This window comes from Gorilla gorilla, chromosome 1 (genome assembly GCF_029281585.2).
Source record: "Gorilla gorilla gorilla isolate KB3781 chromosome 1, NHGRI_mGorGor1-v2.1_pri, whole genome shotgun sequence".
In the NCBI taxonomy this organism is placed as follows: domain Eukaryota; kingdom Metazoa; phylum Chordata; class Mammalia; order Primates; family Hominidae; genus Gorilla; species Gorilla gorilla.
In genome coordinates this window covers 218,169,893-218,197,119 of record NC_073224.2, presented here as the reverse complement: position 1 = coordinate 218,197,119, position 27,227 = coordinate 218,169,893, and the positions used below count along the sequence as shown (strand labels likewise).

At 54.5% G+C, this 27,227-nt stretch overlaps 1 protein-coding gene across 30 annotated transcripts in view; it reads right to left on the bottom strand.

Moving 5' to 3' along the window:
* RAP1GAP (RAP1 GTPase activating protein) overlaps positions 1–18,987 on the bottom strand; it is a 73,613-nt gene extending 54,626 nt beyond the window's left edge. For 8 of the 30 annotated variants that reach the window (XR_002003142.4, XR_008679814.2, XR_008679813.2 and 5 more), the window contains exon 1: positions 18,828–18,985. Coding sequence is in view for 1 of the 30 variants with exons in the window: in XM_004024847.5 (XP_004024896.3) it covers positions 1,145–1,188 (44 nt within the window). In the remaining 29 variants the exon portion in view is untranslated. Of the gene's footprint in view, positions 1–1,144; positions 1,266–14,760; positions 14,868–18,827 lie in introns of those variants that run through there. The other 22 variants (XR_008679850.2, XM_063701979.1, XM_055387090.2 and 19 more) reach the window with 9 other exon arrangements.
* Positions 18,988–27,227: the final 8,240 nt, after the last annotated feature.

Here is a 27,227-nt window from a genome sequence, read left to right as displayed (position 1 = left end):
AGCTGATGGGGAAGGTCGACTCTGCAGACAGTGAGGTCAGAGAAGCCAGGACTTGCCCAAGGTCATAGAACAGGACCCAGCCTGTGAGCTGCCCCTCAGTGTTGGCTGGCCAGGAAACTCAGGGCCTAGCCCAGGCTCCTCTCATCACCTGACAGCTAGCAAGACCCCATATGGAGGGGTAGCCTCTGGCCTCCCACTCCACCCCACCCTCTGCTGGGGTCACCTCAGAAGTTGAGCGTCCACAAGGGGAAGGCAGCTTGGACACAACCCCCATAGCTCAGAGAACACTGACCATGCCCACACACAAGCCCCAGCGCTCCACACCCCAAGGTGGGTCCCATGGGTCCCTATGACCACTGGGAGGTAGGGCCTGGTGAAGGTCATGGAGCCGCTTGCCTGGCTGGGCAGGGGCTCTGAGCCCACTCTGTCTAACCCATCTTCCCTCCAATTTGCCAAATCTCCGCAACAGGCATAAATCCCCATCCCACCTCTGCACCCCTTGACCCCAAGATGAACCTGCTGCCACTCTGACCTCCTCCAGGCCTCCAAGCCCAGGCAGCCAGTGGCCCAGGGAGGAGGAGGTTCCTGAGAGCCAGGATGCAGGAAGGAGGGCAGCCTGGTGCCCAGGGTGGGCAGGGCCTGCTAAGGGCTTCTAGAGTCCCTTTATCCAGAGCATCATTGAGGGGCCCAACAGCTGCAGAGGCAAAGTGGGAGGTCCAGCAGAACCTCCCCCTGACCTGCCTGCCCCTACTCCCACATACCTATACATGTGAGCAGTTGCGCACACACGCATGCACACACACGCGCACACACACAGGCGGGGTAGCCCCGCAGCCCCAGTCACATGCGTAAGCGCCACTATCATGTGTTTAGACACAAACACAGCAATGCCCACCCTGCACTCACCTCCCCACACATGCACATGGACACGCAATGGGAACACACACAGACACAGAAACAGAAACACACACAGGCGCCGCAGCACGACAGCCATGCGCGCACTGAGGTCAAACGCTCAGCCCCCACAAGCAGTCACAGCCCAGGCCCACCCGCCCAAGCGCGAGCACACCCCGCACGGGCTCCCCCCACGCGTGCACACGCACACGCGCGCACGCGCCCCGCCCCGCGCCGCACCGCGCCCTACCCGCCGTAGGCCCCAAAGGTGAAGCTGCGCTTCCGGCCGCTCATGGTGCCGCCGCCGCCGCCCGGCCCGGCCCGCGCGAGCCGGAGCCGCCTTCCCGCGCCCGGGTCACCTTGGCAACGCGGCCGCCCCGCCCCCGCCCCCGCCCCAGCTCGGATACGTCCGCGCCCCTGCGGGCCGCGGTCCAGCTGCCGGGGGCCGCCGGCGCAGAAAGGGCCGCTTGTTCGCGCCGCCCTGGGCCGGCCGGGCGGGGGCTTCGCGGGACTTTCCGAGCCGGGCCCAGCCGGGCGGGGATTGCGGGGCCCGGGGCCCGGGGCCCGGGGCAGCCCCTCCCCCACCCGCTTCCTGGCCGCCGCCCCCCGTCCAGGCCGCAGACCCTCTGTTGGGGGGACGCCCTCCTCCCGCCCCCTCGAGCCGCCGCGCTCCTCGGCGGATCCGTCCCCATCATCACGAGCTGGGAGCTCCCTCCCAGAAGCCTGGGTCTGCACGGCGGGCATGTCCCGCCCCTCCGTATCCCTCGACTTTCTCGTCTGTAAAGTGGGATTCCTCCCGCCGGCCTCCTAGGACCTGGGGATGACGAAATGAGTTCACGCACGTAAAGCGCTCGGCCCAGGCCCTGGCGTACAGCAGATGCTTAATAAATGCCGGGTACAAGAGTTCCGCAGCGGGGACAGCGTTCTACCCTTCCCGCGAACGAATGAGTGAATGAACAGAGCCTCCAACAGCCCCTCCTTGCCCACCTGTCTCCCCTTCTCCCAGGAGTCCCCTTCCCCTTTGCCCTGGTGAGGAGGAAGAGCAAAGGGGAGGAGTGGAGACGCCCCCCTCCACTCCCCTCTTGAAAAGTCATGCAGTCCAGGTCCCAACCTTTAGAGGGAACTGGGCTCTGAGCTCTGCAGCAGGTACTCATTCGCTCACTAAACACTCCAAGTCCCTCTTCTGCACCCAGCTCGCCCAGAGCTCACAGTCCAGTGCTCTTCCTCAGAGTAAGCTGTTTCCCCCACCCAAGTGGAGCTGTGTCAGCAGACACCGGGTCACTAGCCCTGACCCCAGAGCACACTGCCCTCCAGCCCAACACCCAGTCTTCCCCCCATAGAGGGAGAGATCCTTCCCCCAGGCCCTGCACCCAAGGAGGCCCCCACAGTCTCAAGGTTTGCTATGGGATTTTCTGTTTAAACAAACTCTAGGGCACAGATGCAGCCGGGATGAGGGAGGAAGGATGACCAAGGGCACAAGGACAGGGCAGCAGGGATTCTGCAGACGCCTTTCAGGAGCTGTTCCACCTGGGACCCGGGCCTGGGCTTGGTGAGCTCCAGCATCCCCTGGGAAATGACGAGTCTGGGTACCAGGGTCTACGGTTTGTCTCACCTAGGCAGGGTAAGTGGCGCTGCAGTTTCCCCATTTTAGACACGAAGAAATTGAGATCCTCGCTCACACCAATTACTTCTCTCTTGGGGATCTGCCCTCAGCCCCCTCTCGGCTCCCACCTGGGACCTCTTCTCTGCACATTCTGGTGGGTGCAGGAGCCCTCAAGAGCCCCTTGCAGGGTTCAGAGCCTGGACAGGGCAAACATTATTTCCTCATTCCTAGAACTATGTCCATTGGTTTTCAGTCCTCAGAGGAGGGTCTGGCTTCCCCTTGCAAGGTGCTCTGGAGCCTGGACTGGGCCCCTTCTGCTCTGGGCAGTGCTGCAGATTCCTGGGGGGAGGAATCACACCGGGGCAGGCTCCTGAGGGGTGGGTCCTGAGAGCACTGAAGTTTGCCTGAGAAGGGAGGAACGAACTTCCTTCCTTCCTTCCTTCCTTCCTTCCTTCCTTCCTTCCTCCCTCCCTCCCTCCCTCCTTCCTAAGTAGTAGCAGCAACAGCCTCCCTCCCTCCCTTCCTCTCTCCTTCCCTCCTTCCTTTCTAAGTAATAGCAGCAACAGCCTACCTCCCTCCCTCCCTCCCTCCTTCTCTCCTTCCTTTCTAAGTAGTAGCAGCAACAACCTTCCTCCCTCCCTTCCTCCCTCCCTCCTTCCTAAGTAGTAGCAGCAGCAGCAGCAGCAGCAGGGGCTCTCAGAGAGGTGGGAGGCGGCTGGGGCAGAGGACTGAAGAGCTAGGCCTGGGCTATGAGGATGTGCACAGTGCTTGGGCTGGGGCCTGGACTCCAGCCACATCTGAGCTGCTGCATCCCCTTCGACATGGACCTATACCTCGCCAGTCTTTTTAGTGGGAATGATTCCTGAGTGGTTTCTGCATGCCCAGTTGGCAGAGTGGCCAAGGGTCTGCCAACGTGGCAAGTTTCCCAGCCAGGCCTGGCCCCCGGGAGGCCCCACTGGTACTGGGACAGTGGGCCCTTGAGAGGGGCCATGGGGGCTGAAGGGTTCCCACCGAAGACAAAGAGCCCAGTGTGGGCTCCAGCCTCTCTGCTCTGACCAGCTGCAGCTGCCTCATTGGCAAGGGATGGGGGTGGGGGTGGGAGTGGGGGTAGTTAGTGGGGGTCACGTTCCCTTGGCCAGGGTTGCAGCAGGACAGTCCCTGACCAGCTCCTGGTCCTTTGGTGACAGCTGAATTTGAATGCATCCTGTTAACCTGCAAGACCACTTCCAAGAATTGATCTTCTGCATCATAGCATGTGAGCCTGTAGATGAATGGCAAGGACAATGGACATTGAGGCATTTGCTTATATCCTCACCCTTGAAGGCTAAAATCTCAGCTCTCCCGCTTGTCACCTGTGTGACCTTGGTCAAGTTACTTAAGCTTTCTGAGCCTCAGTTTTTTCATCTGCAAGATGGGATTTATGATGAAAATAACAGTACCTACTTCAAAGGGTTTTGCCAAGGATTAAATAAGTTAATAATGATAAAGCACTGAGAATAGTAGAGTATTTGTCACTTAACATGTGTTTGTTAAGTAAAACATTTGCTGGCTGAGCACGGTGGCTCACATCTGTAATCCCAGCACTTTGGGAGGCTGAATAGGGAGGATCACTTGAGACTAGGAGTTGGAGAACAGCTTAGGCAACATAGTGAGACCTGTCTCTACAAAAACTCTAAAAATTAGCCAGGTGTGATGGTGCACATATGTAGTCCCAGTGACTTGAGAGGCTGAGGTGGGAGGATTGCTCGAGCCTGGGAGGTTGAGGCTGCAGTGAGCCCTGACTGCACCACTGCACTCCAGCCTGGGTGACAGAGCAAGACCCTGTCTTAAAAAGAAAAGAAAAAAGAAAAAGAAAGGCTAGGCACGGTGGCTCACACCTGTAATCCCAGCACTCTGGGAGGCCAAGTCGGGTAGTTCACTTGAAGTCAGGAGTTCAAGACCAGCCTGGCCAACATGGTGAAGCCCCATCTCTACTAAAACACAAAAATCAGCCGGGCATGGTGGTTGGCACCTGTAGTCCAAGCTACTTGGGAGGCTGAGACAGGAGAATTGCTTGAACCCAGGAGGTGGAGGTTGCAGTGCATTCCACCCTGGGTGACAAAGCAAGACTCTGTCTGAAAAAAAAAAAAAGAAGAAAAGAAAAAAAATTGTTGTAGCAGCATCATTTTTATTAGGCTAAACTATATGAAGTTGCCATTTTTGTAGGGCTAGCAAAGATTTATTAGTAAGAATTCTAAAACTAAATGGCCACCCAGAGGAAATTTGATAAATTATGGTCCATGTATGCCATGCAGTGCCATGCAGCTATGGGACAGACTGGGGAAGATCTGTGTGTGGGCATGTGGAACAGCCTCCAGGACTGACACACACACACAGAGGCAGTGTGACAGGGACCAGGGCTGGACCAGGCTCTGATGCTTCCTAGCTGTGTGATGTCAAACACATTAGTAACATCCCATGACACTGGCCTCACTGGCCCACTGTGACGGGGACATCACTGCTCTGCAGTCAGCACGGGGTGCTTGCTAACTGGCACTGGGAAGTCACTGCCATCGTTGAAGGAGTTTGAGCCCCCTTCTTCCTTGGCCTCCAGCCTCTTACCTAGAAAACAGTGCCAGGCTGCTTTCCAGGGTCCAGGCCCTCCCTCTGAGAGGAAGCCTCCCCTCTGGGCCTCCTAGATTTGTACCCAAGTTGTTCAAACAGCTGCCAGACTGTAGAGGAAGGGAGAAGAGCACCGGGTGGAGGGTTGCAGAGCTGCCTTTCCAAGTTCACCTCTTGTTGAACTCTGGGTGTTCCACCTACCTACCTCCAGCTCCCCCTTTCCAGGGAAATGGAAGGGGAGAGGGAGGAGCAAACCCCGGGAAGATCTCAGGTCTGGGCTCTAGGTGGGGCTAGTGGAGCCAACTCTTGCCAGGGCCTCCAATAGCCTCCTCCCCTCCCCGAGTCATACTCATTCAGGATATCTGCCCCAGGCCTCTTGGGCAGGAGAGGAGGCGTCTGGGCTTCCTGCCCTGGCCAGGCAGCCTCTTGTGTAGCTTTGCATTAATCAGTTTTCCTCACTGGGCCTCAGTTTGCTCATATGTTAAACACCTACTCTCACTTTGCTGGATTAAAGACCTAACAGTGGGCTGGGCGCGGTGGCTCACGCCTGTGATCCCAGCATTTTGGGAGGCTGAGGCAGGTGGATCATGAGGTCAGGAGTTCGAGATCAGCCTGATCAACATGGTGAAACCCCGTCTCTACTAAAAATACAAAAATTAGCTGGGCGTGGTGGCACCCAGCTACTCAGGAGGCTGAGGCAGAAGAATCGCTTGAACCCAGGAGGCAGAAGTTGCAGTGAGCAAAGATCACACCACTGCACTCCAGCCTGGGCGACATAGCAAGACTCCATCTAAAAAAAAAAAAAAAAAAAAAAAAAGACCTAACAATGGAAAGATACATTTGCCTTGAGAGAATTCTGCTAGCTCTGAAAGTATCATTATCCTTACTTTGCCTGTGGCCTTTCTAGCCAAGCCACACCAACCCAATCCCAGGAAGCTTCTGGAAAAAGAGTCTCTTGGGGGTTCCCCAGCCCCTGGGAAGGGAGGGAAGAGTGGGTGTGACTTGGCTCACAGCCCTTCCCTAGGCAGCTGGCCAGTGAGGTTACTGAGCCAGCCTCTGCCCTGGCTCTGAGACTCCTGCTCTATTCAATGGGTTTCTGAAACCCCTGCCTACTTAAAGGGACCCCATCAGGGACCAGGAAAATCTGGCCTGGCCAGAATACCTGCCCCCACTCAGGCCCTACCCCTGAGGATGTCTTTCTCATCTCCATGCAGATCATGTGGCTTGAAAGGCCCTGGAAGCAAAGCCCTTCTGGAGGCAGCACCCAGGTGTACGGTCTTTCATTCCTTCCCCCATTCATTCAGTATTGAGCACCCACTGTGTGGCTGACACTGTATTGAGCACCCACTGTGTGGCTGACACTGTTCAGACACTGGCGATAGAGTCTGAACAAGACAGACAAGGTCTCTGGTAGACCTGTGTGCACACCTGCACACAAACTTTCCCAGGTCACACATGCACTTGGCCTAGTACCGTGCCATGCACATGCAAAGAGTCATCTAACTCATGCCTGTAGAGATCACATCAAGATCAAATGCATGCAGACAGGCTCACATGAACACCAGCCCCTATGCTGCAAACCCACAAGTACGTGCACATGCAAAGGTCAACTCCAGCTCCCACCCTTAGGTCCCCAATCAGTGCACATGCACCTACTGACTCCGGCTGGGTTTGTACATGCATGTAAGTACACACTGATGACAGCACATGCAGGCACAGGAATCTCAGGCCCACACATCCTTACTCAAATCACATTATTTGTGTTCATACTATATACACAGACAGATGTGTACACACCTCACAAACACGCATGGAGCATCCAGCTAACTACTGGGAAGAAATAAAGGTAGGAGACAGAATGGCTCTTTGGGGGTCAGAGAAGGGTGCAATTGCTGCATCTCCAGGATTGCAGAGTGGAGGCCAAGACACCTCTCATGTATTACAGGCTGGTGTCTAGCCGGCCAGCCCCCCTCTCCTACCTCCACTGCTATGGGCGTGGCCCTCCCAGCCCATTTTCGGGGCAGTTGGACAAAGCTGGGAGACTGCTTGAGGCCCAGAGCTCCCCTCAGGAAGCTGGGCTGGCGGAGTCCTGACCTGGGGAGACCTGCCTGTGGCCCCAGCTCTGCTGGCAACCCACCATTTCTCATCACAAGTGCCTTCCCACTTCTGGCCTCTGCTGGTTCATCTATAATGGGGGGAGAGAGTTTCCCAGCAGTTCCTTATGATACCACCCTCCCAGGAGGCCAACCAGTCTGGGACTCTGAGAGCCCCTCTCCACCCCGACAAGGCCCTCATTGAGGCAGTGGCTCTCAACAAGGGTGGCTCTGCCCCCCAGAGGGCACCAGGGTGGTTTCAGTCCTCAGAAATGACGGGGTCACCACTGTCATTCAGTGGGTGGGGGACAGGAAAGCTACGCTGGTGAGAGTCCCACTTCAGGAGATTTGTTGTTCATCAGATATCCTCCTAGATATTCAAGTGGGTAAAAAGCCCGGGTAACCCATCCTAGAACCTAACTCTGGTTTACAAATGAATATTTTTTGGTGTGGCTTTAATCCATAATACATTTTTCAAAGGTGCAGCTACTGAAGTCATTCTGAACTACAGGTCAGGTACAGCGACATGACTTTCTGCTCTTAAATCTAAGGGTAGGCCGGGCTCAGTGGCTCACATCTGTAATCCCAGCACTTTGGGAGGCTGAGGCGGGTAGATCACCTGAGGCCAGGAGTTCGAGACCAGCCTGACCAATATGGTGAAACCCTGTCTCTACTAAAAATACAAAAATTAGCCAGGTGTGGTGGCATGCGCCTGTAGTCTCAGCTACTTAGGAGGCTGAGACAGGAGAATTGCATGAACCCAGGAGGCGGAGGTTGCAGTGAGCTAAGATCACAGCACTACACTCTAGCCTGGAGTTTTTGAGATTCTGTCTCAAAAAACAAAAACAAAAACAAAAAATCTAAGTGTAGGCTGGGCAAGGTGGTTCACACCTGTAATCCCAGCACCTTGAGAGGCTGAGGTGAGAGGACTGCTTAAGCCCAGAAGTTCGAGACCGGTCTGGTAACAAAGCAAGACTCCATCTCTATTACAATAATTTTAATTTTTTTAAATCTAAGAGTACATTTTTAATAAATAGGTGCCCAAGGCTGGTTACTTCATTGGCTCTTGTGGTGTGGTCATGCCACAGCATTCATGTAGGGAGGTGGAGGTCCTTTTTCATCTCTTATGCCAGTATATAGTTGGTTTTTGAAGTCAGGTGTCTAGGCAGGCGTATTTCCTAGGAATATCATGACAGGAAAATGAAGAACGCTTTTTTTTTTTTTTTTTTTTTTGAGACGGAGTTTTGCCCTTGTCGTCCAGGCTGGAGTGCAATGGCGCGATCTCGGCTCACCGCAACCTCCACCTCAGTAGCTGGGATTACAGGCATGCACCATCAGGCCCAGCTAATTTTTGTATTTTTAGTAGAGTCGGGGTTTTTCCATGTTGGTCAGGCTGGCCTCGAACTCCCGACCTCAGGTGATGCGCGCCTTAGCCTCCCAAAGTGTTGGGATAACAGGCGTGAGCCACCGCGCCCGGCCGAAGAACGCTTTTTAAAACGTGTTCTCTAATGGGTCCGGGAGTCCGCCGCGGTCTCGGGCGCCGCCAACTGGCCGTCATAAGAACTGCAGGCGACAGCCGCCCGGGCTCCAGGACCAGGGACAGCGCCCCGGGAGCCTCTCAGAGAAGGGTGGGGACCCGGAGCCGCCGGGACAGCGCCCCCAGTCACCGGCCGCGCGCTCGCCGCCCCCCGCACTTCCTCACCCCTCCCTTACATGGAGGCGGCCCCAGCGCCCGTCCTCGCCCTCTCCCCGGCGCCAGGCGCCGCCGCACGTCTCCCAGCTCACAAGGGCGCACCTGCGCCCGCCCACTGTGCTCTCGCCGCCCCCTCCCGCGGGACCCGTTCTCTCGGTTCGCAGATCACGGGGCCGCACCTACGCGTTCCGGGATCTCTGTGATCCTGACAACAGCCCCGTGAGGCTGATCTTGCAAGGGTTACATGTCTGCCATGGCTGACGGGGGAAATTGAGGTGTGCAGAGCAGATCCAGCTCTTCCGAGCTCTTCGGGACCTCAGTCCCTATCACCCGTGCGCTGCGGCTCAGTGGCACAGCCCCTTCTAGTTCCCGAGGCCCTGTGCCAAGTGCTTTCATCCAGTCCTTAAACCCACCCTGTAAATTAGGTACAATCATCTTCCCCATTTCACAGATCAGGAAGCCAAGGTCCCAGAGGCCGAGTGGCTTGCCTAAGGATCAGTGGATGCAGATATGGTTACAAAACCTCTCTGAGGTCTTCACACTGCTCTGAGTCACTGTGAGGGACGCTCCTGCCAGGAAAAAAGTCCTTCCAACAGTACACACTGCCCTGCCCTGGCTGCTCTGTCCTGGTATCCTCGGGCTTGAATGCCTTCTGGGGTAGGATGCGGGCATGGAGCCTTGAGATCTCTCACAGAGGAACCCAATCTCCCCGTCCTCACAAGCTTTAGCCTCACAAAGCACCTCCCCAAGACACACAGCAGGTGCTTAATAAACCCGTTGCTTGGCTGAAGCCCTGCCTTCCAGGAACCAGGGCTCTGAATGCATAACTACACAGCCTGGATACAGAGCAGGGCAGTGTGAGCCAGTGAGGAAGGGCACAGGCTCAAGAGGGCTGGACAGAGTGGGTTCCAACTCAGCTATTTATTTATTTATTTATTTATTTATTTATTTATTTATTTATTTTTTGAGACAGTCTTGCTCTGTCACCCAGGCTGGAGTGCAATGGCACGATCTTGGCTCACTGCAACCTCTGCCTCCAGGGTTCAAGCGATTCTCTCGCTTCAGCCTCCTGAGTAGCCGGGACTACAGGCACCCGCCACCATGCCCGGCTGATTTTTGTATTTTTAGTAGAGATGCGGTTTCACCATTTTGGCCAGGCTGGTCTTCAACTCCCAACCTCAAGTGGTCCTCCTGCCTCAGCCTCCCAAAGTGCCAGGATTACAGGCAAGAGCCACTGCACCCAGCCCCGACTCAGTCTTGAGCTGTGACCGTCAGCCTTAGTTTCCAATCTGGAAAATGGAGATGATACTAGCTCTTAGCTCACAGGGTGATGGCGTGTTAAACAAGGTGATGCACACAGACACCTTAGCATGGTGCCTTGTGCTCACGAACGGCTTGCACGGTGGTGGCTGTTAACACTGTTGCCAGTAGGGTCTTCTTTGGGATACACAAAGCCCAGGAGCCCTAGCTGAGTCATGCCTTCATTTACCCCAAGGGTAAATCAGGTGGGCAGGAGGAGCAGAGGAAGAGGATGCAAATGTAGTCGGGCTGAGCTGGGGACAGGAGGAGGAGGGAGATGGCTGGGGCACGGTGGCTTATGCTTGTAATAATCCTAGCACTTTGAGAGACTGAGGCAGGTGGATCGCCTGAGGTCAGGAGTTCGAGAACAGCCTGGCCAATATGGCAAAACCCCATCTCTAGTAAAAATACAAAAATTAGCTGGGCGTGGTGGTGCATGCCTGTAGTCCTGGCTACTCAGCAGGCTGAGGCACAAGAATCGCTTGAATCCAGGAGGCCGAGGTTGCATGAGCTGAGATCGCGCCACTGCACTCCAGTCTGGGCAACAGAGCAAGACTCTGTCTCCAAAAAAAAAAAAAAAGGGAGGGAGAGGCAGCCATTCTTGGTGGAGGCAGAGAGCTTAGCAGTGTCTGAGACTCCTTGCCTCATGACCTAATCTCTGACCCTCAACCCTGATCAGCTCTATAGTCTCCTTGTTTTAGTGAGCACTCCATAAATGTTCAATGAATGAACGATGGCCTACGTTGACTATGAACATAAAGAAACAGAAAGTCAACTTTAGTCCTATCATAATATATATAAGGACTGGCATCAGTATGGGTTTGGAATCACATGGATCTGTGCTTAAATTCCTGCTTTGCCATTTCCTGGCTTGTGACTTTGGTCCATTTTCATAACCTCTCAAAGCCTCAGTTTCTTCATCTGTAAAAAAGGATGGCAATGATAATAAAAGTACTTACCGCATAGGATTGTTCTTAGGATTCAGTGTAAACTGCTCACCCCTGGCACATAGTAGGCACACAATAAATGGAGACTGTCTTTAGTACTATTACTGGACACGTGCAAGGACAGCTGTGAGCTGAGCCAGGAAATCTGTGTTCTAAGCCTAGTGCCACCAATGGCTCACAGTGTGACTGTGGGCAGCTCCCCAGTTTTCTTCTCTGAATAATGAGGCCCCTCCAAGGGCCCTTCTCAATCTGATTTTCTGGGGCAGCATAGCCCCCATGTGCATGGTGGGCAGAGAAGTCTCTTGGAAACAGCTCTGCCCACCAGTCTGTCTCTTCCAGACCACGCCACTGAAGGGCGTGGTGTTCCCATGACAGGGAGGAGGCAGGCATCACTGGGAATCTCAGAACCTCATCTGATACCTGCCCTGGCGCCATACAGACCTCTCAGGACCAGCCCCACTCCAATGCAGGGTGCAGCCCCAGAGCCACGTCACATAGGTGCTGGGTCTCAGAAGGAAGAGACCTGTACCAAGGTCAACTGCGTGCCCCTAGGTCCATCTCCTTGCCTCTATGAACCTCAGTTTCCTCACCCACAAAATGTGGATGAATCTTGCTGGCCCCAAGGGCTCCGGCACACTCAACAGCAACCCAGATGTGAAAGTCCTTTGTGAATTGCTCCCATCAGGCATAATCATGATAATTACTATCTGTAAAACGAGGGGGTTGGACCAGCTGATCTCTGTGGGCTCCTTCCCAGCTCTGAAGCTGGGGATTTCTTGGGTTTCCAAGCTGGGAATTCACAGAGACGTAGGGGGCCAGGAGAAGTCAGGGTCTGTGGGATTGTGTGTCCACGGGAACCTCTGAAAAGTTGTCCCCATTCATCCTTTTCCCCCAAGCCAGCCTGGGGCACTGGGCCCCAGGGATAGGCCATGGGGAGGGGGAGCTGGAAGCTTTAGGGCCTGGAAGCTTCAGGGCCAAGTCCTGCAGGTGTGAGCCTCCAAGTCTCAGCCCCACCCCTGCTCCTGCCCCTGCCCAGAATTGCTCCCATTACCCAGAGCACAGATTCTGTGTGGCGCCCTCCCCAACCCCTTCTCATTCTGCATGCAGTACACAGAAATGGCTAAAAGTAGAGTCACACAACCCTCAATTCAAATCTCAGCCCCAGCCACTCACCAGCTGGGTGACCTGGGGCAGGCTATTTAACCTCTCTGAGCCCTTGAGGGTTGCTAAGAGGATTAAATGAGATAGATCCATGAAAAGTGCTTACATAGGGCCCAGCACACTGCAAGTGCTCAATGAATGCCCCCACCTGCATACAATTGCTCAGGCCCCATCATGCCTCCCCCCATCCAGAATCTTCCTAGAATTCCTGAGCTAGCTGCCCACTTCCCACCCTGACTGCCATTGGGTGGGCCCAGCATTGTAGAGTTTGGGCAGGACCCAGGCTTCTCTGCCCTTCAGAGGACTACAGAGCCCACACCTCTCCAGCCAGGGAGGGCTGTGGGCTTTGGGGACTCGGACAGGTGAGGTCTTTGTCCCAGCGGCTCTGCCCAGTCCTGTTTCTAGAGGCAGGGAGCCCTGGGAGAGGGGCTGTAAGGGCAACCCTCTATCCCTGGCAGAGCTCCCACACCTCAAGTGAAAGGCAAGTGGTGAATGAGGCAAGGCCAGAGTCTTCAGTCCCATGGCATCCTGAGCCTGCTGCCCGGGTGGGCACAGTGCCTACAGCAGTCTGCCAGCGGGTGGATGGCCTCTCTCTGGACCTCCAACACAGGGGAAGACGCAAGAGGCTGGTGATGGTGACATCAGCTCAGGCCTTGTCCTGGCAGCCTCTCGAGGGTCCCTGATGCTGCCAACTTTTGAGCAAGAAGAATCAGGGCTGCCCTGGCAGTTCTGGCACCGAGCTTGCAGGCAGGAAGAAGTTCCCAAGGTCACCCTCCATCAGTCACCTCCACCCTACCCCTCAAGCCCTAAGTCAAGGAGTGAGGCCTTGGAGACGGCTGTCCTCTGAGCAGGGTACTGGGGTGGCTTTCCCTCACAGAACTGGGGCCCAGAGTTCAGGAGGCAAGCAGAGGGCTGGACCCATCTGCCCCACCTCCACCTTCCCTCTGCTGCCCCCACAGCCTGGCTGCGGCAGACACATGGCTCCCGTGGCCTTGAGAAGGTCACAGCCTCTGAGGTGGCTCAGGCATCTGATCCTCACCCACTGCCCCCAAACCCCAGCCTTGTCAGCAGATCCACCGTCTCAGGGGAGTCTGAGGAACAGGTACTGTAGCTTCAAGAAATACTGCAATTCCCCCAGAGATACAGCAACACACTTGAGGCTCACACAACACAGTCACCAGGTTCAACTTATGGGAGCTGTACTGCAAAAACAGAAACTACATCCTCCCATTCCACAGATGGAAAGGGAGGCTCAAAGAGGCCGGGCGGTTTGCCTGAGCTCACCCAGCTAGTGGGGTGGGGCCAGAAGCGGAACACAAGGTTCCTGACTTCCTGAACCAATGATAGCCCCCGGCTCTCCAGCTCTCATAGCAACCTAGTTCCTGGGTGGTTTGGTGCCTTGATCCTCTTGCCTGCCCCTGGGATGGAAGAGGCTGGAATCCTCTCCTTTGCACACTGGGAGAAAATGAGGTCCAGGGAAACAGGCGAGGGGGCCATCCTTACACAGCAGTGGCAGGGCAGAGAACTACGCCAGGTGGTTCCTCATTCCAGGCTAGTGGGCTCAGCCTGCCCCTCCCGGGTAACCCGCATTGATTTTGGGGAAATGCAGACTCCTCAGCCTGCCCCTCCCATGTATCCCGCATTGATTTTGAGGAAATGCAGACTCCTCAGCCTGCCATTCAAGGCCCTTAATAGACTGACCCCGATTTGTCCCTACCCACACCTTCCATGAATCCAACCCAGTGTCCACATTGCCATCCCCCGCCCTTGCCCACGCCGTAGCTGGTCTCGCCTCCAGGAGCGCCTCCACTTCTCCTCTTGCTGTGCAACTCGTAATTCTACTACTAACATTATCACTTACTGAACACCTAATATGTGCCAGGCAAGGACTCCTCAAGGAGGAAACTTATCCAGCTCACCTGGTGATAGCCATGCCAACTACCTTGGAAATGCGAAGTTACGGAAAAAATTCTCACTACCCTCAAAACACTGAAGAAAAGGCTTATTTTTTTTTCTGGCTGTAGAGAAGTATTTGATGTTTTTAGAAAAGATTTTTCTCCAGATTTGTCTGTGTTTGCTTTTCCTTCAGTGTGTCTCTCTGTGTTTCTCTGAGTGCAGCTTTATATTTTTCAAAGCAGTTCCCAGCCAGTATGTCTGGCCTCGCAAACAACATCCCCAGGGAGGCAGGCAAATAAAAGCTTGTCATCCCCGTTCTAGGGAGAAAGAAATGAGGCACAGAGAAGGCAGGTGATTTTTCCAAAGTCACACAGCAGAGGCTGGATTTGGCATTCTGAGGACTCCCAATCTATGTCCTTTTAGACCCAGCAGAATGCCTAGGATAAGCTGGGCACTGCCCTCAGTGTTTGCTTGCATTCACCTTCTTATCCCTTGAAACATACTCATCAGGCAGGTGCTATGATTCCCACTTCCTAGATCAAGAAAAAGACTCAGAGGGAGAGAGGAACTCACCAAAAGTTGTACGGCTGCTCAGTGGCAATGTCAGAATTCGAACTTGGGTCTGCTTCCTCCGAATGGGGGTCTGAGGGAGGGTGGCCCCGGTTGGCAGAGGTATTAACCTGTAGAGTGGGCAAGTCACTTTCTCTCTTTGAGCCTCACCTCCTCATCTGACACATAGCACCGGGCTGTGGCAGGGACCGCAGGACCCAGCTCATCTCTGTGCCCCAGTGCCTGTCACAGTCCCTGGGATCCACTACATGCTCATTAAATGCTTAGTGAGTAGGCACACGAGGCTGCTCCCGTTGTGCTGGTGCAAAGCAGGAGTATCATGTTTTGCTTCCTTTCTTGCAGTAGGAAAGGCTGGAATCCCAGTGGGACCTTTCTGTTTTGGGGTGTCTCCCCACCAGCACTCCTCTGCCTCTTTTCCCTTCTTCCTCTCTGAGTCACCACCTGCCTGACAGTGCTGGTCTTTAGCCCTAAATATAGAGCACATTTTGAGGCATAAAATGTCCACAAATGTGAGCAACATAGCTGCAGCCCACTGCCCTTGGGTACCCTCCTCCTGGGCTGACCCCAGGGTGGCCACCCCAAGAAGCCCTGAGACTGGCGACCCCTGCTTGGCCCTAGTGTGGATCCAGAGGCTGCACTCTGTAGGAAGTCCTCAGCCTGGGGCCCCATGGGCCCACACTGCCACCAGAGCCCAACTTCCTTTCCTTATTGGCACAGGGCTGCCACCTCACACCTCTGACTTTCGTCATCCCCCAGCCAGGCTGAGCTGCCTCCCAGAGCTGGAGCTGGGCCCAGAGAGGGAAAATGACTTGTCCGGGCCACACAGCCAGCAAGAGGCAGGGCCAGGCTTGGACAGGGAATCAGCACTCTGGCAGGCTTGGTGTGAGTGCTGAGGGAGCGTGGTGGAGCTGGGAGCCCCTCAGCGCTCCCCATCTAGCATGTCTGCCCTGGAGGCCTCACCTAAGCCCACAGAAGCACCTCTCCACAGCGCCAGTCTCTCAGAGGCACAGGGTGCCAGGGCCAGCCTGGCAGAGGTCCTGGCATGCAAGGAGGTGAGCAGAGAGTGCTGAGGGCTCCCTTCCCTTCACACCAGCTGGCCCCCAGCCTTGCTGGGAGGACAAAGCAGAAACTGGGGCCTGGTAATGCCTCTAGCAAAAGTGGAAAGGAAAGGGAACCCCAGAGCCGCTTGGAGCCTGCGCTGGGGCCTGTCCTGTCTTGGGAAGGACCTGCAGAACAACACCTTCAGAGACAGCAAAGGAGCAGCCTGGGGAGAGGCTCCCGTGGCAACCCGCTGGGTGTGTACACAGAGGGGAGGCAGGAGAGGAGGGTCCACTGAGTGGGAAGCACCAGGCAGTTTCCCAGGATTCTTGGGGCCAGTCAAGCTGGGTCCACATTAATCAGAAAAGAGGGAGGAAGGGGAGGCTTTGCTGGGGACGGTCAGGGGCCTCCACTCCCCTCCCCGGGTGATGAAGCATTCACATCCCACACGCAGGAAGCTGATGTAATTCATGCGTGTGTGCACCCATGATGGCCTGGGTGTGGGTGGGTGCATGTGCGTGTCTGCCAGGTTCATTTTTAAGGGCGTAGGGCATCCTCGTGTTCTTCCTGCATGCGCGTGTACCATGTGTGCACCCTGGAGGAGATAATGGAGGCAGACGACAGAAGACGAGGGCTTCTGAAGAGGCTCTTCTCCTTGCTGACAACCTCCGTCTCTCTGTGTGTACACACATGCCAGCATCTGGATGGTGTGATTCTCAGTGTTTGTGTGTCAGGCAGAGTCGGGGGCAGGGGTCTTGGCCTGGGTGTGTCCGTGTGTTCCTGTGTCTGGGTCTCAGGGTATCTGTCAGTCTAACTGTATTTGCGTTTGTGTCTGGCCGTGCTCAGGTCTCGGTTGTTTGCACAGCACGTGCGGCTGCTCAGCAGCCTCTGACAGCCAGGACAAAGGCCTCCGCAGACAGATGGCAGCCTGGAGGACAGATCTGCCCGAGGAGTCCTCAAAGGGCCTCTTGGCCCCAGAACTTGACAGCAGGGCAGGGGCAGGGCCAGGTGAGAGGGAGGTGGAGGCCCTGCTGTGGGAGCCTGAGGCCTAAGTGGCAGAGACCTCTCTCCCTGCTGCCCTCCAAGAGGCCAAAGGAAGAATCCTTCTTGTCTCCTAAGGGTGGAGGGTAGTTAGAGCCAGGAGAGGGGCCTCCTGAGACCCCTGCCAGGCAGGCACCTTGGGAAGAAGAGAAGAGGAGAGGGCTTTGCCCAAGGAAGCTGGGAAGGTCCCAGGGTGAAAGCACCATTATGGTGCTCCATGGGACAACCCTCCCTCCATGGGAAGGGGTGGCAAGGCAAGCCTAGGACTCTGGACCCTCTCCTCAACCTGACCCAGCTTCCAGCCACAGGCACCCTCCCCTCCTGGCAGCAAACGGGAGCAGGTCCACATGGACCACTCCACCACGGCGTTCACCCTTCCTCCTCTCCACCGCTGTGGAGATCTTCTCCCATCAAGAGTCAGAGTACCACGATTCTAGACCTCGCTGAAGGTGACTAGGTGACCTCAGGCAGTTCATTTAGCCTCTCCGAGCCTCAGTTTCCTCACCTGTGCAATGGAGGCTTCAGCCCCTGCCCTGAAATATTGCTGTGAAGGGGGAAATTGCTTGTGCCACCTGAGGATTAATCATTACCCTGGAACCCTTCCCAAGGCCATCAAGGAACACGCACACCTTGCCAGACCTTCCAGCTGCTGGGGGCTCTCAGAGTGAGGCTGAGGTCATGGAGAAGGGAATGGGGGGCCCCCATGGCCAGCTGGACCTGACCACTGCCTCCCCACTCAGCCACAGCCCTCAGGGCCCTGTGCCAGTCCAGAAGTCCATTCAGGGACACCTCTGGCCGATGTTCTGTTTCATCTGCGAGGCAACCTTCCCCAGTGCCCCAACCATAGCGTTTTCCCCCAAACACCCTCAGGAAGGAGGGACCACTACCTGTGCAGGGGGGGCCAGGAGCCTCCTGAGAGCCTCATATGGGGAGGAAGTGGTACCATCTCACCCCCATTGCCTTTCTCTCCTACTTCCACCTGGCCAGCTTCCCTCAGTGCCCCTGCTGCCTCAGTGCCCCTTCCGCCTCAGTGCCCCTTCCCTCAGTGTCCTTCCTGCCTGCCGCCCCAGGGGCCTGACCTCTGACTTGGCAGGGAGGGGAATGGAGCCCGGGGACAGAGGCCAATGAGCCCTGAGAGCAGTGGATGTTCTTCCTGACCCCACCACCAGGCCTGTGCTATGACCCCAACAAGGACTCCGAGGGCACGCACAGGCTGGGGTCTGTTAGGGTAGGGAGGGGGCCGCTCACCTCCGGAGACTGTGTGTGTGTGCAGGTGTGTGTACACAAGGTTTCTTCCCCAAGCCCAGGCGCCCCGCAGCTGGCACCAAACCCTGCAGGGCACGGAAACCGCCCCGTGAATTCCCACCGAGTCCTCAGATCCTGCCGAGCCAGGGGAGGCGACGAGGGGGCGCCCAACTTCGTGACGCGTGTGCCCCGCTCTGCCGCGGGGGTCAGGGACAGGGGAATGCGTCCTGTCTCTGGGGATGCAAGGACATCACCGCCCTCCCCGCTCAGGGTCGTTGATCTGAGGCCCCCACTTCCCTCCTCTGAGGACAGGAGCGCCACCCTCTGGGGGGCGCTAGGGCTTGGGCCCCTCCCCAGGGATGGAGGAAACGCGCCCACTTCCCACAGTCCCTCCTCTAAACCCCAGGCGCCCCCACCTCGAGGTGGGCGGAAAACTGGACTCCCCACCCACCCAGGGGGGTGGGACCAAAGCCCCCTGGCCGCGGCCTGGACCAAGTCCCGCAGGCTGGGGGTTCAGCCGGCTCAGTCCAGGCCTCCCCCGACTTCTCCAGCTGCTGTCAAGACCGAGCTGCGCGAGCCCAGCTGCGCCCACCCCTCGCCCCTGGAGACCCGGGTCCCCCACGCGTTCGCCCCCACCCTCCATCCCCGCCCGCCCGCGCGGGGTCTTCGCTGCGGGCCGACGGGAGTCTGGACACCTCTGTCCCCTTCCCCTTTCCAGGGCCGCAGCCCTGGCGGGGCGCACTCACCCACGGGCCTGGGCCGGGGGCGTCCTGGGCTCGGCACTCTGGTGCCCGCGGCCGCCGCTGCAGCTCTGCTCAGACGCGGCCGGCGCTCGCCGCCGCCGCAGTTCGGGGAGGGGGACGTCACATGACCGCGGAGCGCTCCTTCCCCGGCGCCGCTCCCCACTCACTGCGGAGCCCAAGCCGCGGGCGCGGGAGCGGCGGGGAGGCCCCCGCCCTGCCGCCCCTCCCCGCCGCAGGTCCTGGAGGAGGGTTCTCGGTGCCCCCATTTTACAGGTGGGGAAACTGAGGACCAGAGAGGGGCAGGGACTGGCTCAAGCTTACACAGCTAGACAGTGGCAGAACCTGGGCGACAGCCCAGCTGTCCAGGCAACAGCTCATGCTCCAAGGGGACTGGGACAACTTCTGGATCAAGCGGAGACGTCGGGATAGGTGGGGCCCACGGCCCCCATGGGCTCCGCTTGTCTGCAGGCGCGGGAGGAAGGCGCACAGGCTTCGCTGGGCTAGAAAGCTGCTGCGCCCTGGCTGACGCCCTCCTCACCCGAGCGCTCGGTGCGCTTCCTGGCAGAGGCCACGCGGTTGACCCTCGCCAGCCCATTCGCGGCTCTTGGACTTTGTCTCTGGACTGGGCAGCTCGCCCGCGCCCCAGCCTAACCCGGGCCCAGGGCGGGTGTGGGGAGGGGAGCCACAGGCTACGGAGAAGTGGAAGGGAGGCACCCGGAAGAGAGTGGGATCAGAACAAGAGTGCCCCAGGCAGGGAGGGGGCGGCAGAGATCACCTCAGCCTGACCTCCAAGGCCCAAGGAGAGTTAGAGACTTGCCCAAGGTCCACAGCAAGTGAGCGGCCTGCCCACTCGAGTCCCTTCTTTGATGGTCAACAGAGCCTGAGGCTCCTGTGCCCCACTCCCCACCAAGGGGGAGCCCTCACCCACACCTCTTTCTGTTCTCCACTGAGCTCCCTCCCGGGGGAACATCCCACATGAAGCAAAGAAACACGCAGTGGGTCTGCAAGGCCAGAACTGGGGACAACGGGTGAGGGGTATGGTTGGTGGCTCCAAGGTCATGAACTCGTCACAGAACACTCGTGTTCCAGGGGGATCTCTGAGATCTCTGGATCTCACCCCAATGTTCTAAGAACTGGGAAAACAGGCTGCAAAAGGTACAAAGACAGACCTCTTTCTCAACCATTTCGAATTGGTGGGTCAAGCCGACAGGGCCCTCCAAGGTCAACAAGTCCAATAGGCCCACTTGACAGATAATATTTAGGGAGGGGAAAGTCCAAGACATGTACTCAATATATTTCTTGAGCATCTACTGTGTGCTTAAAACCACAACTGTTACTTCCAGCTCCCACCATTTTCCCGGCCACATGGGCTGCATTTCACAAAAGAAAAGATCCGAGGTCTTCAGCAACCCTTACATCAGCCTCTGGAGGATCTGAGACATGCAAGCCTCCGGGTTTTCAGTCCCATAGGGGCTAGGGACCAGAGCCATGTTTCCCGGTCAAGACTCTAATCCCCGTGGAGAAAAGGTGAGTAAGGGGGAACAGCAGGAAATGCCCCACCCTCTTCCCACGCATCCACCCACCTGTGAAAGGGCAGAGGGGAAGGTAGATCAGGCACTTGTTCTTTTCAGTCCTCTGTGTCGATTTCTCCCTCCAGCAAGCTTCCCTAGCTGTATGTGGGAAAGAGACCCCAGCCCAGGGGGGTTTCTCAAACTTCTAAGAGTGCAGGAGCGGTCTGTAGACTCAGATTCAGATTCAGTGGGCCTGGAGCCTGAGCTCCTGCATTCATAATGAAGCTTCGTGGCTGCAGACATCCTGAGCAGCACTGGTAGTACAAGGCAAGTTGTCAGGGCAGGAGGAAGACTTCTGCAGTATCACGTGCTCACTCACAGACCACCCGACCCGGGGGGCCCTTTGATCTCCTGCCTAGGAATACACCAGGACTATATAGTTGGCTCAAACACTGTAATAAAAAGGCAAGAAGTTGAATGAGGCTGGCCGAGGCGCTTCTGGGGATGATGGGGAAGGGACTGTGGGGCATAGCAACTGCCCTAGACAGGTATGTCCTGCAGGGCTCTGGTCCTGGGAGATGCTTGGTGAAATACATCCTATTTAGGAAATGCCAACAGAATGCCTATAGACCTTCAAGGGCAGCATGTACTGGGGCTGGCTCATCTTCAGCAGGGGCGGGGCTCACAGATCTCAGAAGTACATGGATTCCAGGATCCTTTTAAGCACCATATCCCTACCCATCCTCTCGCTTTTTTATGCATTGCTCCCTGAATTCAATTCTGAGCACAATCTTCATGCTTCTTGCTTCCCTAACTCCTGTTCCAAAAGGGCCCCTTTCTCCTCCATGCTTTAAGACAGAGACCCTCAATTCTGGCCAGGCATTGCTGATGGTACATCCCAGAGTGCTGAGTGGAGACAAAGGTGTCCCACCTGAGCTGGAGGGAGGGGGCAGATGGAGGCACTGGAGATGCAGAAATGCAGCAAGCCAAGGGGTACAGCTGTGTGACCTCTTCATGGTCCCATAACCTTCTGGAGTCTGGACCTGCAGACTCCAAGGTCCTTAAGAGCTCAAGAGCCTATTAGCCTGGGGGTACTGAATGTCCCCGACCCTGGCTGAGCAGACCAAAGAACGAAGGCTCTTCTATGCCAGGCGTCTCTATTTCTTCTTTATAATCAAGGAGCTTTTCAATTACAGCATTTTCCCCTTTACAGAAAACCTCCCTCAATGCAAGAGGCTTATAATTTCCCACGTGTCCTGGGGGCATCATTCTGAGACTGTCAGGGCCCCTGGCGAGGAGACAGCACGTGCCGTAGGGGGCTGGGCACAGAGCTTGGCATGGAGCCTAGCTACTGAGGGGGAAGATTGGACAAAGGCCCCGGAGCTTTGCTTTCCCTGTCCTATTTCAATCCAAACCACTCAGGACTGACCACTCACGCATGGCTGCCTCTGGGCACAAGCCTTGTCTCAGACACTTAATACGTTGCAACCCAGCCACCATCTCTGTGCTCCCGATCACTGAGAAATGAAAGCTGGCTTTAAAAATCTGGCATCCAAAAAGGCTGCAGAACGAAAACATGGGTGGCACCACAGTAAACTCCAAATAATGCATGAGACTGCAGGTGAGGGAGGGGGGAAGAGTCCTAAAATGGGAATGATGCCTCTTGGAAATAACTCCCCATCTCTGCCCGCCCACTCCTTCCCAGTCAGATCAAATGGGAGAAAAACTGAGATAGGAACTGCCCACCAGAGCAAGTAGGGGAAGAAAACCCCAAAGCAGCAAGTCCTCAAGGTGTGCTGTCCACAGAGCCACAGGTAAGGTCTAGGAAAGGCCGGCAAGGAGGGTGGGCTTCAGGGGCGGCTTGGAGCAGAGGACAGTTCCACTCTAACCACAGCAAGGCAGGATGAAGAGTGGCAGTCGGCGCCAGGGCACACGCATCAGGGAAGGGCCAGCGGCCCCCGTCTGGGTGGGAGGCTGCCAACCTGGTGCAGCAGACATGACAGAGACTACCCCTGGGGTTAGAGGTCTTTGGATCATGAATAGTTAGGAAGTCCCTGTTTTGAGGACAAAGAAGAAAAGCCTGAACGTGGGGACAGTACTGGTCAAACCAAAGTAGTAAAAAGAGCTCTCCCGCAAGGGGCCACGGGAAAACTTCTAACAGATTCCGAAGTTGTCATTCATTTTTCCTTACTGAGGATGTATCATGTGGGCCGCTGTGGGAATACAGTGGTAAGATGGCCAGAGCCCTGCTCTCAGGGAGCTACAACAGTCTAGCACTAATTAGGTTGATTCACTTGTGGGGGACGTAATGGTTTTAGGTGCAGACATAAAATTCAGCCTGGCCCTAACTCTGGCTTCCAGTACAGGAAATAAACAGTATACTCTAGTTCCAGAACTCCACAGTCTAGCATGACTTGGAGCCTCCTTCATCCAGAGAACAAGAGACATGCTGTGGATGAGTGAGAAGATGCTACAAAAACTCCAGATAAACCAACCAAAGAGGCAGCTCAGAGACTAATAAAACAAGAGAAGTCCTGAGAGGTAGTCCTGTTTGGTAGCTTTCCAAACGTACTGCCTGGAGCTTCCTCAAGGGAGTAGGTGGGTGTGGGAGGAGGCCCCACTATCTACTTCCACGGAGTTCATGTTTGACAACTTCTACACATCCCACTTCCTTTCAGAGAGAACGCCGAGGCTCAAAGGGGAACAGACTTGTCCAGGATCATAAAAGGAACTGGTTGCAGTTTAGCATTCCCTTGGTTACAAAACACCAGAGCACCAGGGAAAGGAAAACCCAGATAGAATTGTGCAGAGGCCAGTGTGCCAGCAGGCAACAATCCAACCCAGGCAGTGGCTGCGTCGGCCTCCTGGCCTCCCTGGAGTGCGTGCCCCACTTCCTGTGGCTGAGGGCCTGCCTCGCCTGGCAGCACTAACGCAGATTTGGAATTCAAGCAGCCATTCCAGCTGCTGTTATAAGGCTGGCTCCCTCCCTGTCCGAGAGCAATTTCACTTCAAAGGCCTTCCAAGTCCTTGAAAGCAGGGTTTTTTTCCCTTTCTTTTTTTTTAAGCATGTTGGGGAGAAACAGATGATGCCCTCTATTTGAGATCAATACAGTAATTATGTTGGACAAGCTCTTAGGGCTAACTTGAGGGGGAACCCCAGCCTCATGAATAAGAAGTGTGAAAGCTCATGGAATGAGAAGGACCAGCCTGCCACCCGTGTTCTGCTTGTGGGATGCAGCCCATTCTGCAGTAGGATCCCCTTCTGCAGCAGGATCCCCTTCTGCAGCAACCTTGGTCTGGTCTCTGCTGGGTGAGACACAGCAGAGGCCCAATCCACTACAAGCTGGTGCAGGTCCCAATTCTAAAGTCAAACCAGGCCAGGAGTGGTGGTTCATGCCTGTAATCCCAGCACATTGGGAGGCCAAGGTGGGCAGATCACTTGAGGTCAGGAGTTCGAGACCAGCCTGGTCAACATGGTGAAACCCCATCTCTACTAAAAATACAAAAATGCTGGGCATGGTGGCTCATGCCTGTAATCCCAGCACTTTGGAAGGCCGAGGCGGGCGGATCACAAGGTCAAGAGATCGACACCATCCTGGCCTACATGGTGAAATCCCGTCTCTACTAAAAATACAAAAATTAGCTGGGCGTGGTGGTGCGTGCCTGTAGTCCCAGCTACTTGGGAGGCTGAGGAAGGAGAATCACTTGAACCCTGGAGGCGGAGGTTGCAGTGAGCCAAGATCACAGCACTGCACTCCAGCCTGGTGACAAAGCAAGACTTCACCTAAAAAAAAAAAAACAACAACAAAAACAAAACAAAACAAACTAGCAGGGCGTGGTGGCGGGCACCTGTAATCCCAGCTACTCGGGAGGCTGAGGCACAAGAATCGCTTGGACCTAGGAGGCGGAGATTGCAGTGAGCCGAGATTGTGCCACTGTACTCCAGCCTGGGTGAGAGAACAAGACTCAGTCTCAAAAATTAAAATAAAATAAAGTTAAACTAATGTCACTTTGAAGAGGTCATACAACTCCTGGCAAGCCACAATTCTGCAACCTCCTCCTTCCTAAAATCTAGTGAGGCTCAAAGAGATATTAAACCTTACCATATGCAGAAATCTCACATGGTTAGTATCTTGTATTTATTTGATAACTGGTTCTGTCATTTGTTGGGGGAGAGGAGACGTAAGAAATACCTGTTTCGTGTACTCTACCCTGGAACGATATTATTCACTAAGTATCACCAGGTAAATAATGAAAAACGCAATTCTCAGACCAGGAAGTGACCTCTGAGCACCAGCCACAGGCCTCCGCACGGCTTTGCTTCCCAGTACCCGCAGAGCCGTGCCTCGGCAGCTCGAGACATCTGTTCCTGATGTTCTTAGCAATGACAATCAAAACAACTGAAGCTGCCCCTTTGGGGCAGAAACTGCCCATCACCGAGACATAAATCTTCAACATGCATTCTAAGCGTGTTTCAAATACCTTTCGACATGACCCTGCAAAAAAAACACCGAATTGAGAAGGCTTGCAGTTTGGCCATTGGCTTCATTATTCTTATGGGCCAGGAGAAAAGATTTATGTAACACGATGGTCGAACACCTGTCTAGTTATCATTTTAGTTGGAAGGGCTTGAAGTAAAAGGTAGTTTCTAAAGTTCTCAGAGAAGATGCTCCAGGTAGCTTTGCTAGGTGGTTACAAGGCCTCTTTTTGAAGACTTGCAAAAGAGATTCCAACATCATTTCCTCAGAAAGGCAACAGTTTTTCTAAATGCAAAGAAAAATACAAAGCCTTTTACCTCAACAATATTTATTACTGTTTAATCCTCTGAGTGTAGTAAACAAAAATAGCAAATACTGCTATTCTGAGAGATGAAGAAATTAAGGTAAAGCAAGATTAAGTCACTTTTCTGGGTTACAAGGTAAATGGTGAAATTATCTGTAACACAGGTGACCCAACTTCTACAACTCCACACTTTCAACACTTGCCTGTATGTTTATGTGCTATCTGGATAGCTAGCATACTCCTTAGCCCAATTAACAGCCAGAATGGAAAAAAAAAAAAAAATCCAAGGTTTGAGATATATGGGATGGAGAAGTGGTTTTGTCTTCCAATGAGACTGTCTACCTGGCACACAGTACCTGACACAGAAATGTTGCTCAGGGAAATCAACAAAGTGCTACCTACCATTTTACAAATGTTTATAATTTGTACTTTAATGAAAAATAGAGGGTTCGAATAATGTTGATAAATCCCCAGCCAGTATTTCTGCCTATAGAATGTCTAGGAGATGGGGGTGTGTGTGTGTGTTTGTTTTGGGTGGGGGTGGTGATGCCAGCTTTCAGAATTAGAAATGTTGTTGACAAAACCCTGTACTCTGGGGTGGGGGTGGGAGTATGGGGCGTTATCACAGACATGCACATTTTTTTTTTGTGACAAGGTCTCACTCTGTCGCCCAAGCTGAGTGCAGTGGTGTGATCACAGCTCACCGCAGCCTCGACCTCCTGGGGTCAAGCAATTATCCTGCCTCAGCCTCCAGAGTAGCTGGGACCACCGGCATACCTGGCTAATTTTTGCTTTTTTATAGAGATGAAGTCTCACTATGTTTCTCAGGCTGGGAAAATCTTAAAATGAAAACGCTGGCTTTTAATCTGCATGCACTCTGTTCGCAGACCCCTGTTAACACTGAATGAGCTGAGGACTAAAGTACCCAAGAGAAAGGATCTGATTCTGCCCCATGATTCGGTAACAGGAAAGACAGGCTTTCTTGCTCATTTCGCTTCAGTGGTTTGTTTAGACAGAGATAAATCATCCCTTGGGTTTTTAAAACAGGTTATTCAACCTGAGCATTAGATTCCAATATTAACCAGAGTCTGATTAACAGATCTATGACCACATAGACCAACCAAAAGCACATTTAAAATAACCAAAAAATTCACTATGGATTATGATCCCACAGAAATAAAGGGACACTCATATCTTTTTAATTTGGCAGGAAGGTAACAGTAATTCTAAACAATAGAGTTCATAAATACACAGAAAGATACTTACTCCCCAGGAAATGAAGACACCCAAATGCAGCCTACATTTCAGTTCGTGGTGACAATCTGTACCAGTGTAGTATGCTGAACACATTCGTTTCAGATTAAAGAATGGTCAGAAAAATCAAGGGGAAAAGACCCAAGCTTCATAATACCTTATACAGGAGACTGATCTAATATAAAAAAGGACACATGCACGGCATTAGAACCCCAACACAAAGAGTCTCTGAACTTTTCACAGTCCAGAAGGCAAATGGACTCCATCTATTCATAATTACAGACGAAACGAGAATTGGGCTTTAGGTCATACCCTTTACCTGTTTTTCCCTGTACCAAGTGAGAAGGGTGGCAATGCAAAACCATTCAATACAAGCATACGTTTCTTTGCAACTCTGCCTACTATGGGTGGGAGAGGCCCCAGCCCAGGGTTTCAAAGAGTACAGGAGTGGCCTGTGGATGCAGATTCCGATTCAGCGGGTCTAGGGCCTGAGCTCCTGCCTTGGTAATAAAGCTTCACAGTGTCACTGGAGCCGCTGGGCTGCAGTTACTTTCAGCAGTGCTGGCAGAACAAGGCAAGTTGTCAGAGCAGGAGGAAGATGACCCTGAGCCAAGGGCAGACTCTTGCAGCATCACCTGCTCACTCGGTGCCCACCCCACCCCTGGACAGAGATAATAAAGAAGCCAGTACTCAGAGCAGGTACCACCAGCCTGAAAGATTTACAAAAGGCTGTTATTTCGTAGCATTGCAGGAGGAAAAAATACCCAAGTAACAAATTTCAAAACTGTTATCAACAGCAAATTGGGGAAAATGTATCAGATTTCTGGGGGCTGCTAACATGTTTATGTCAATCCCC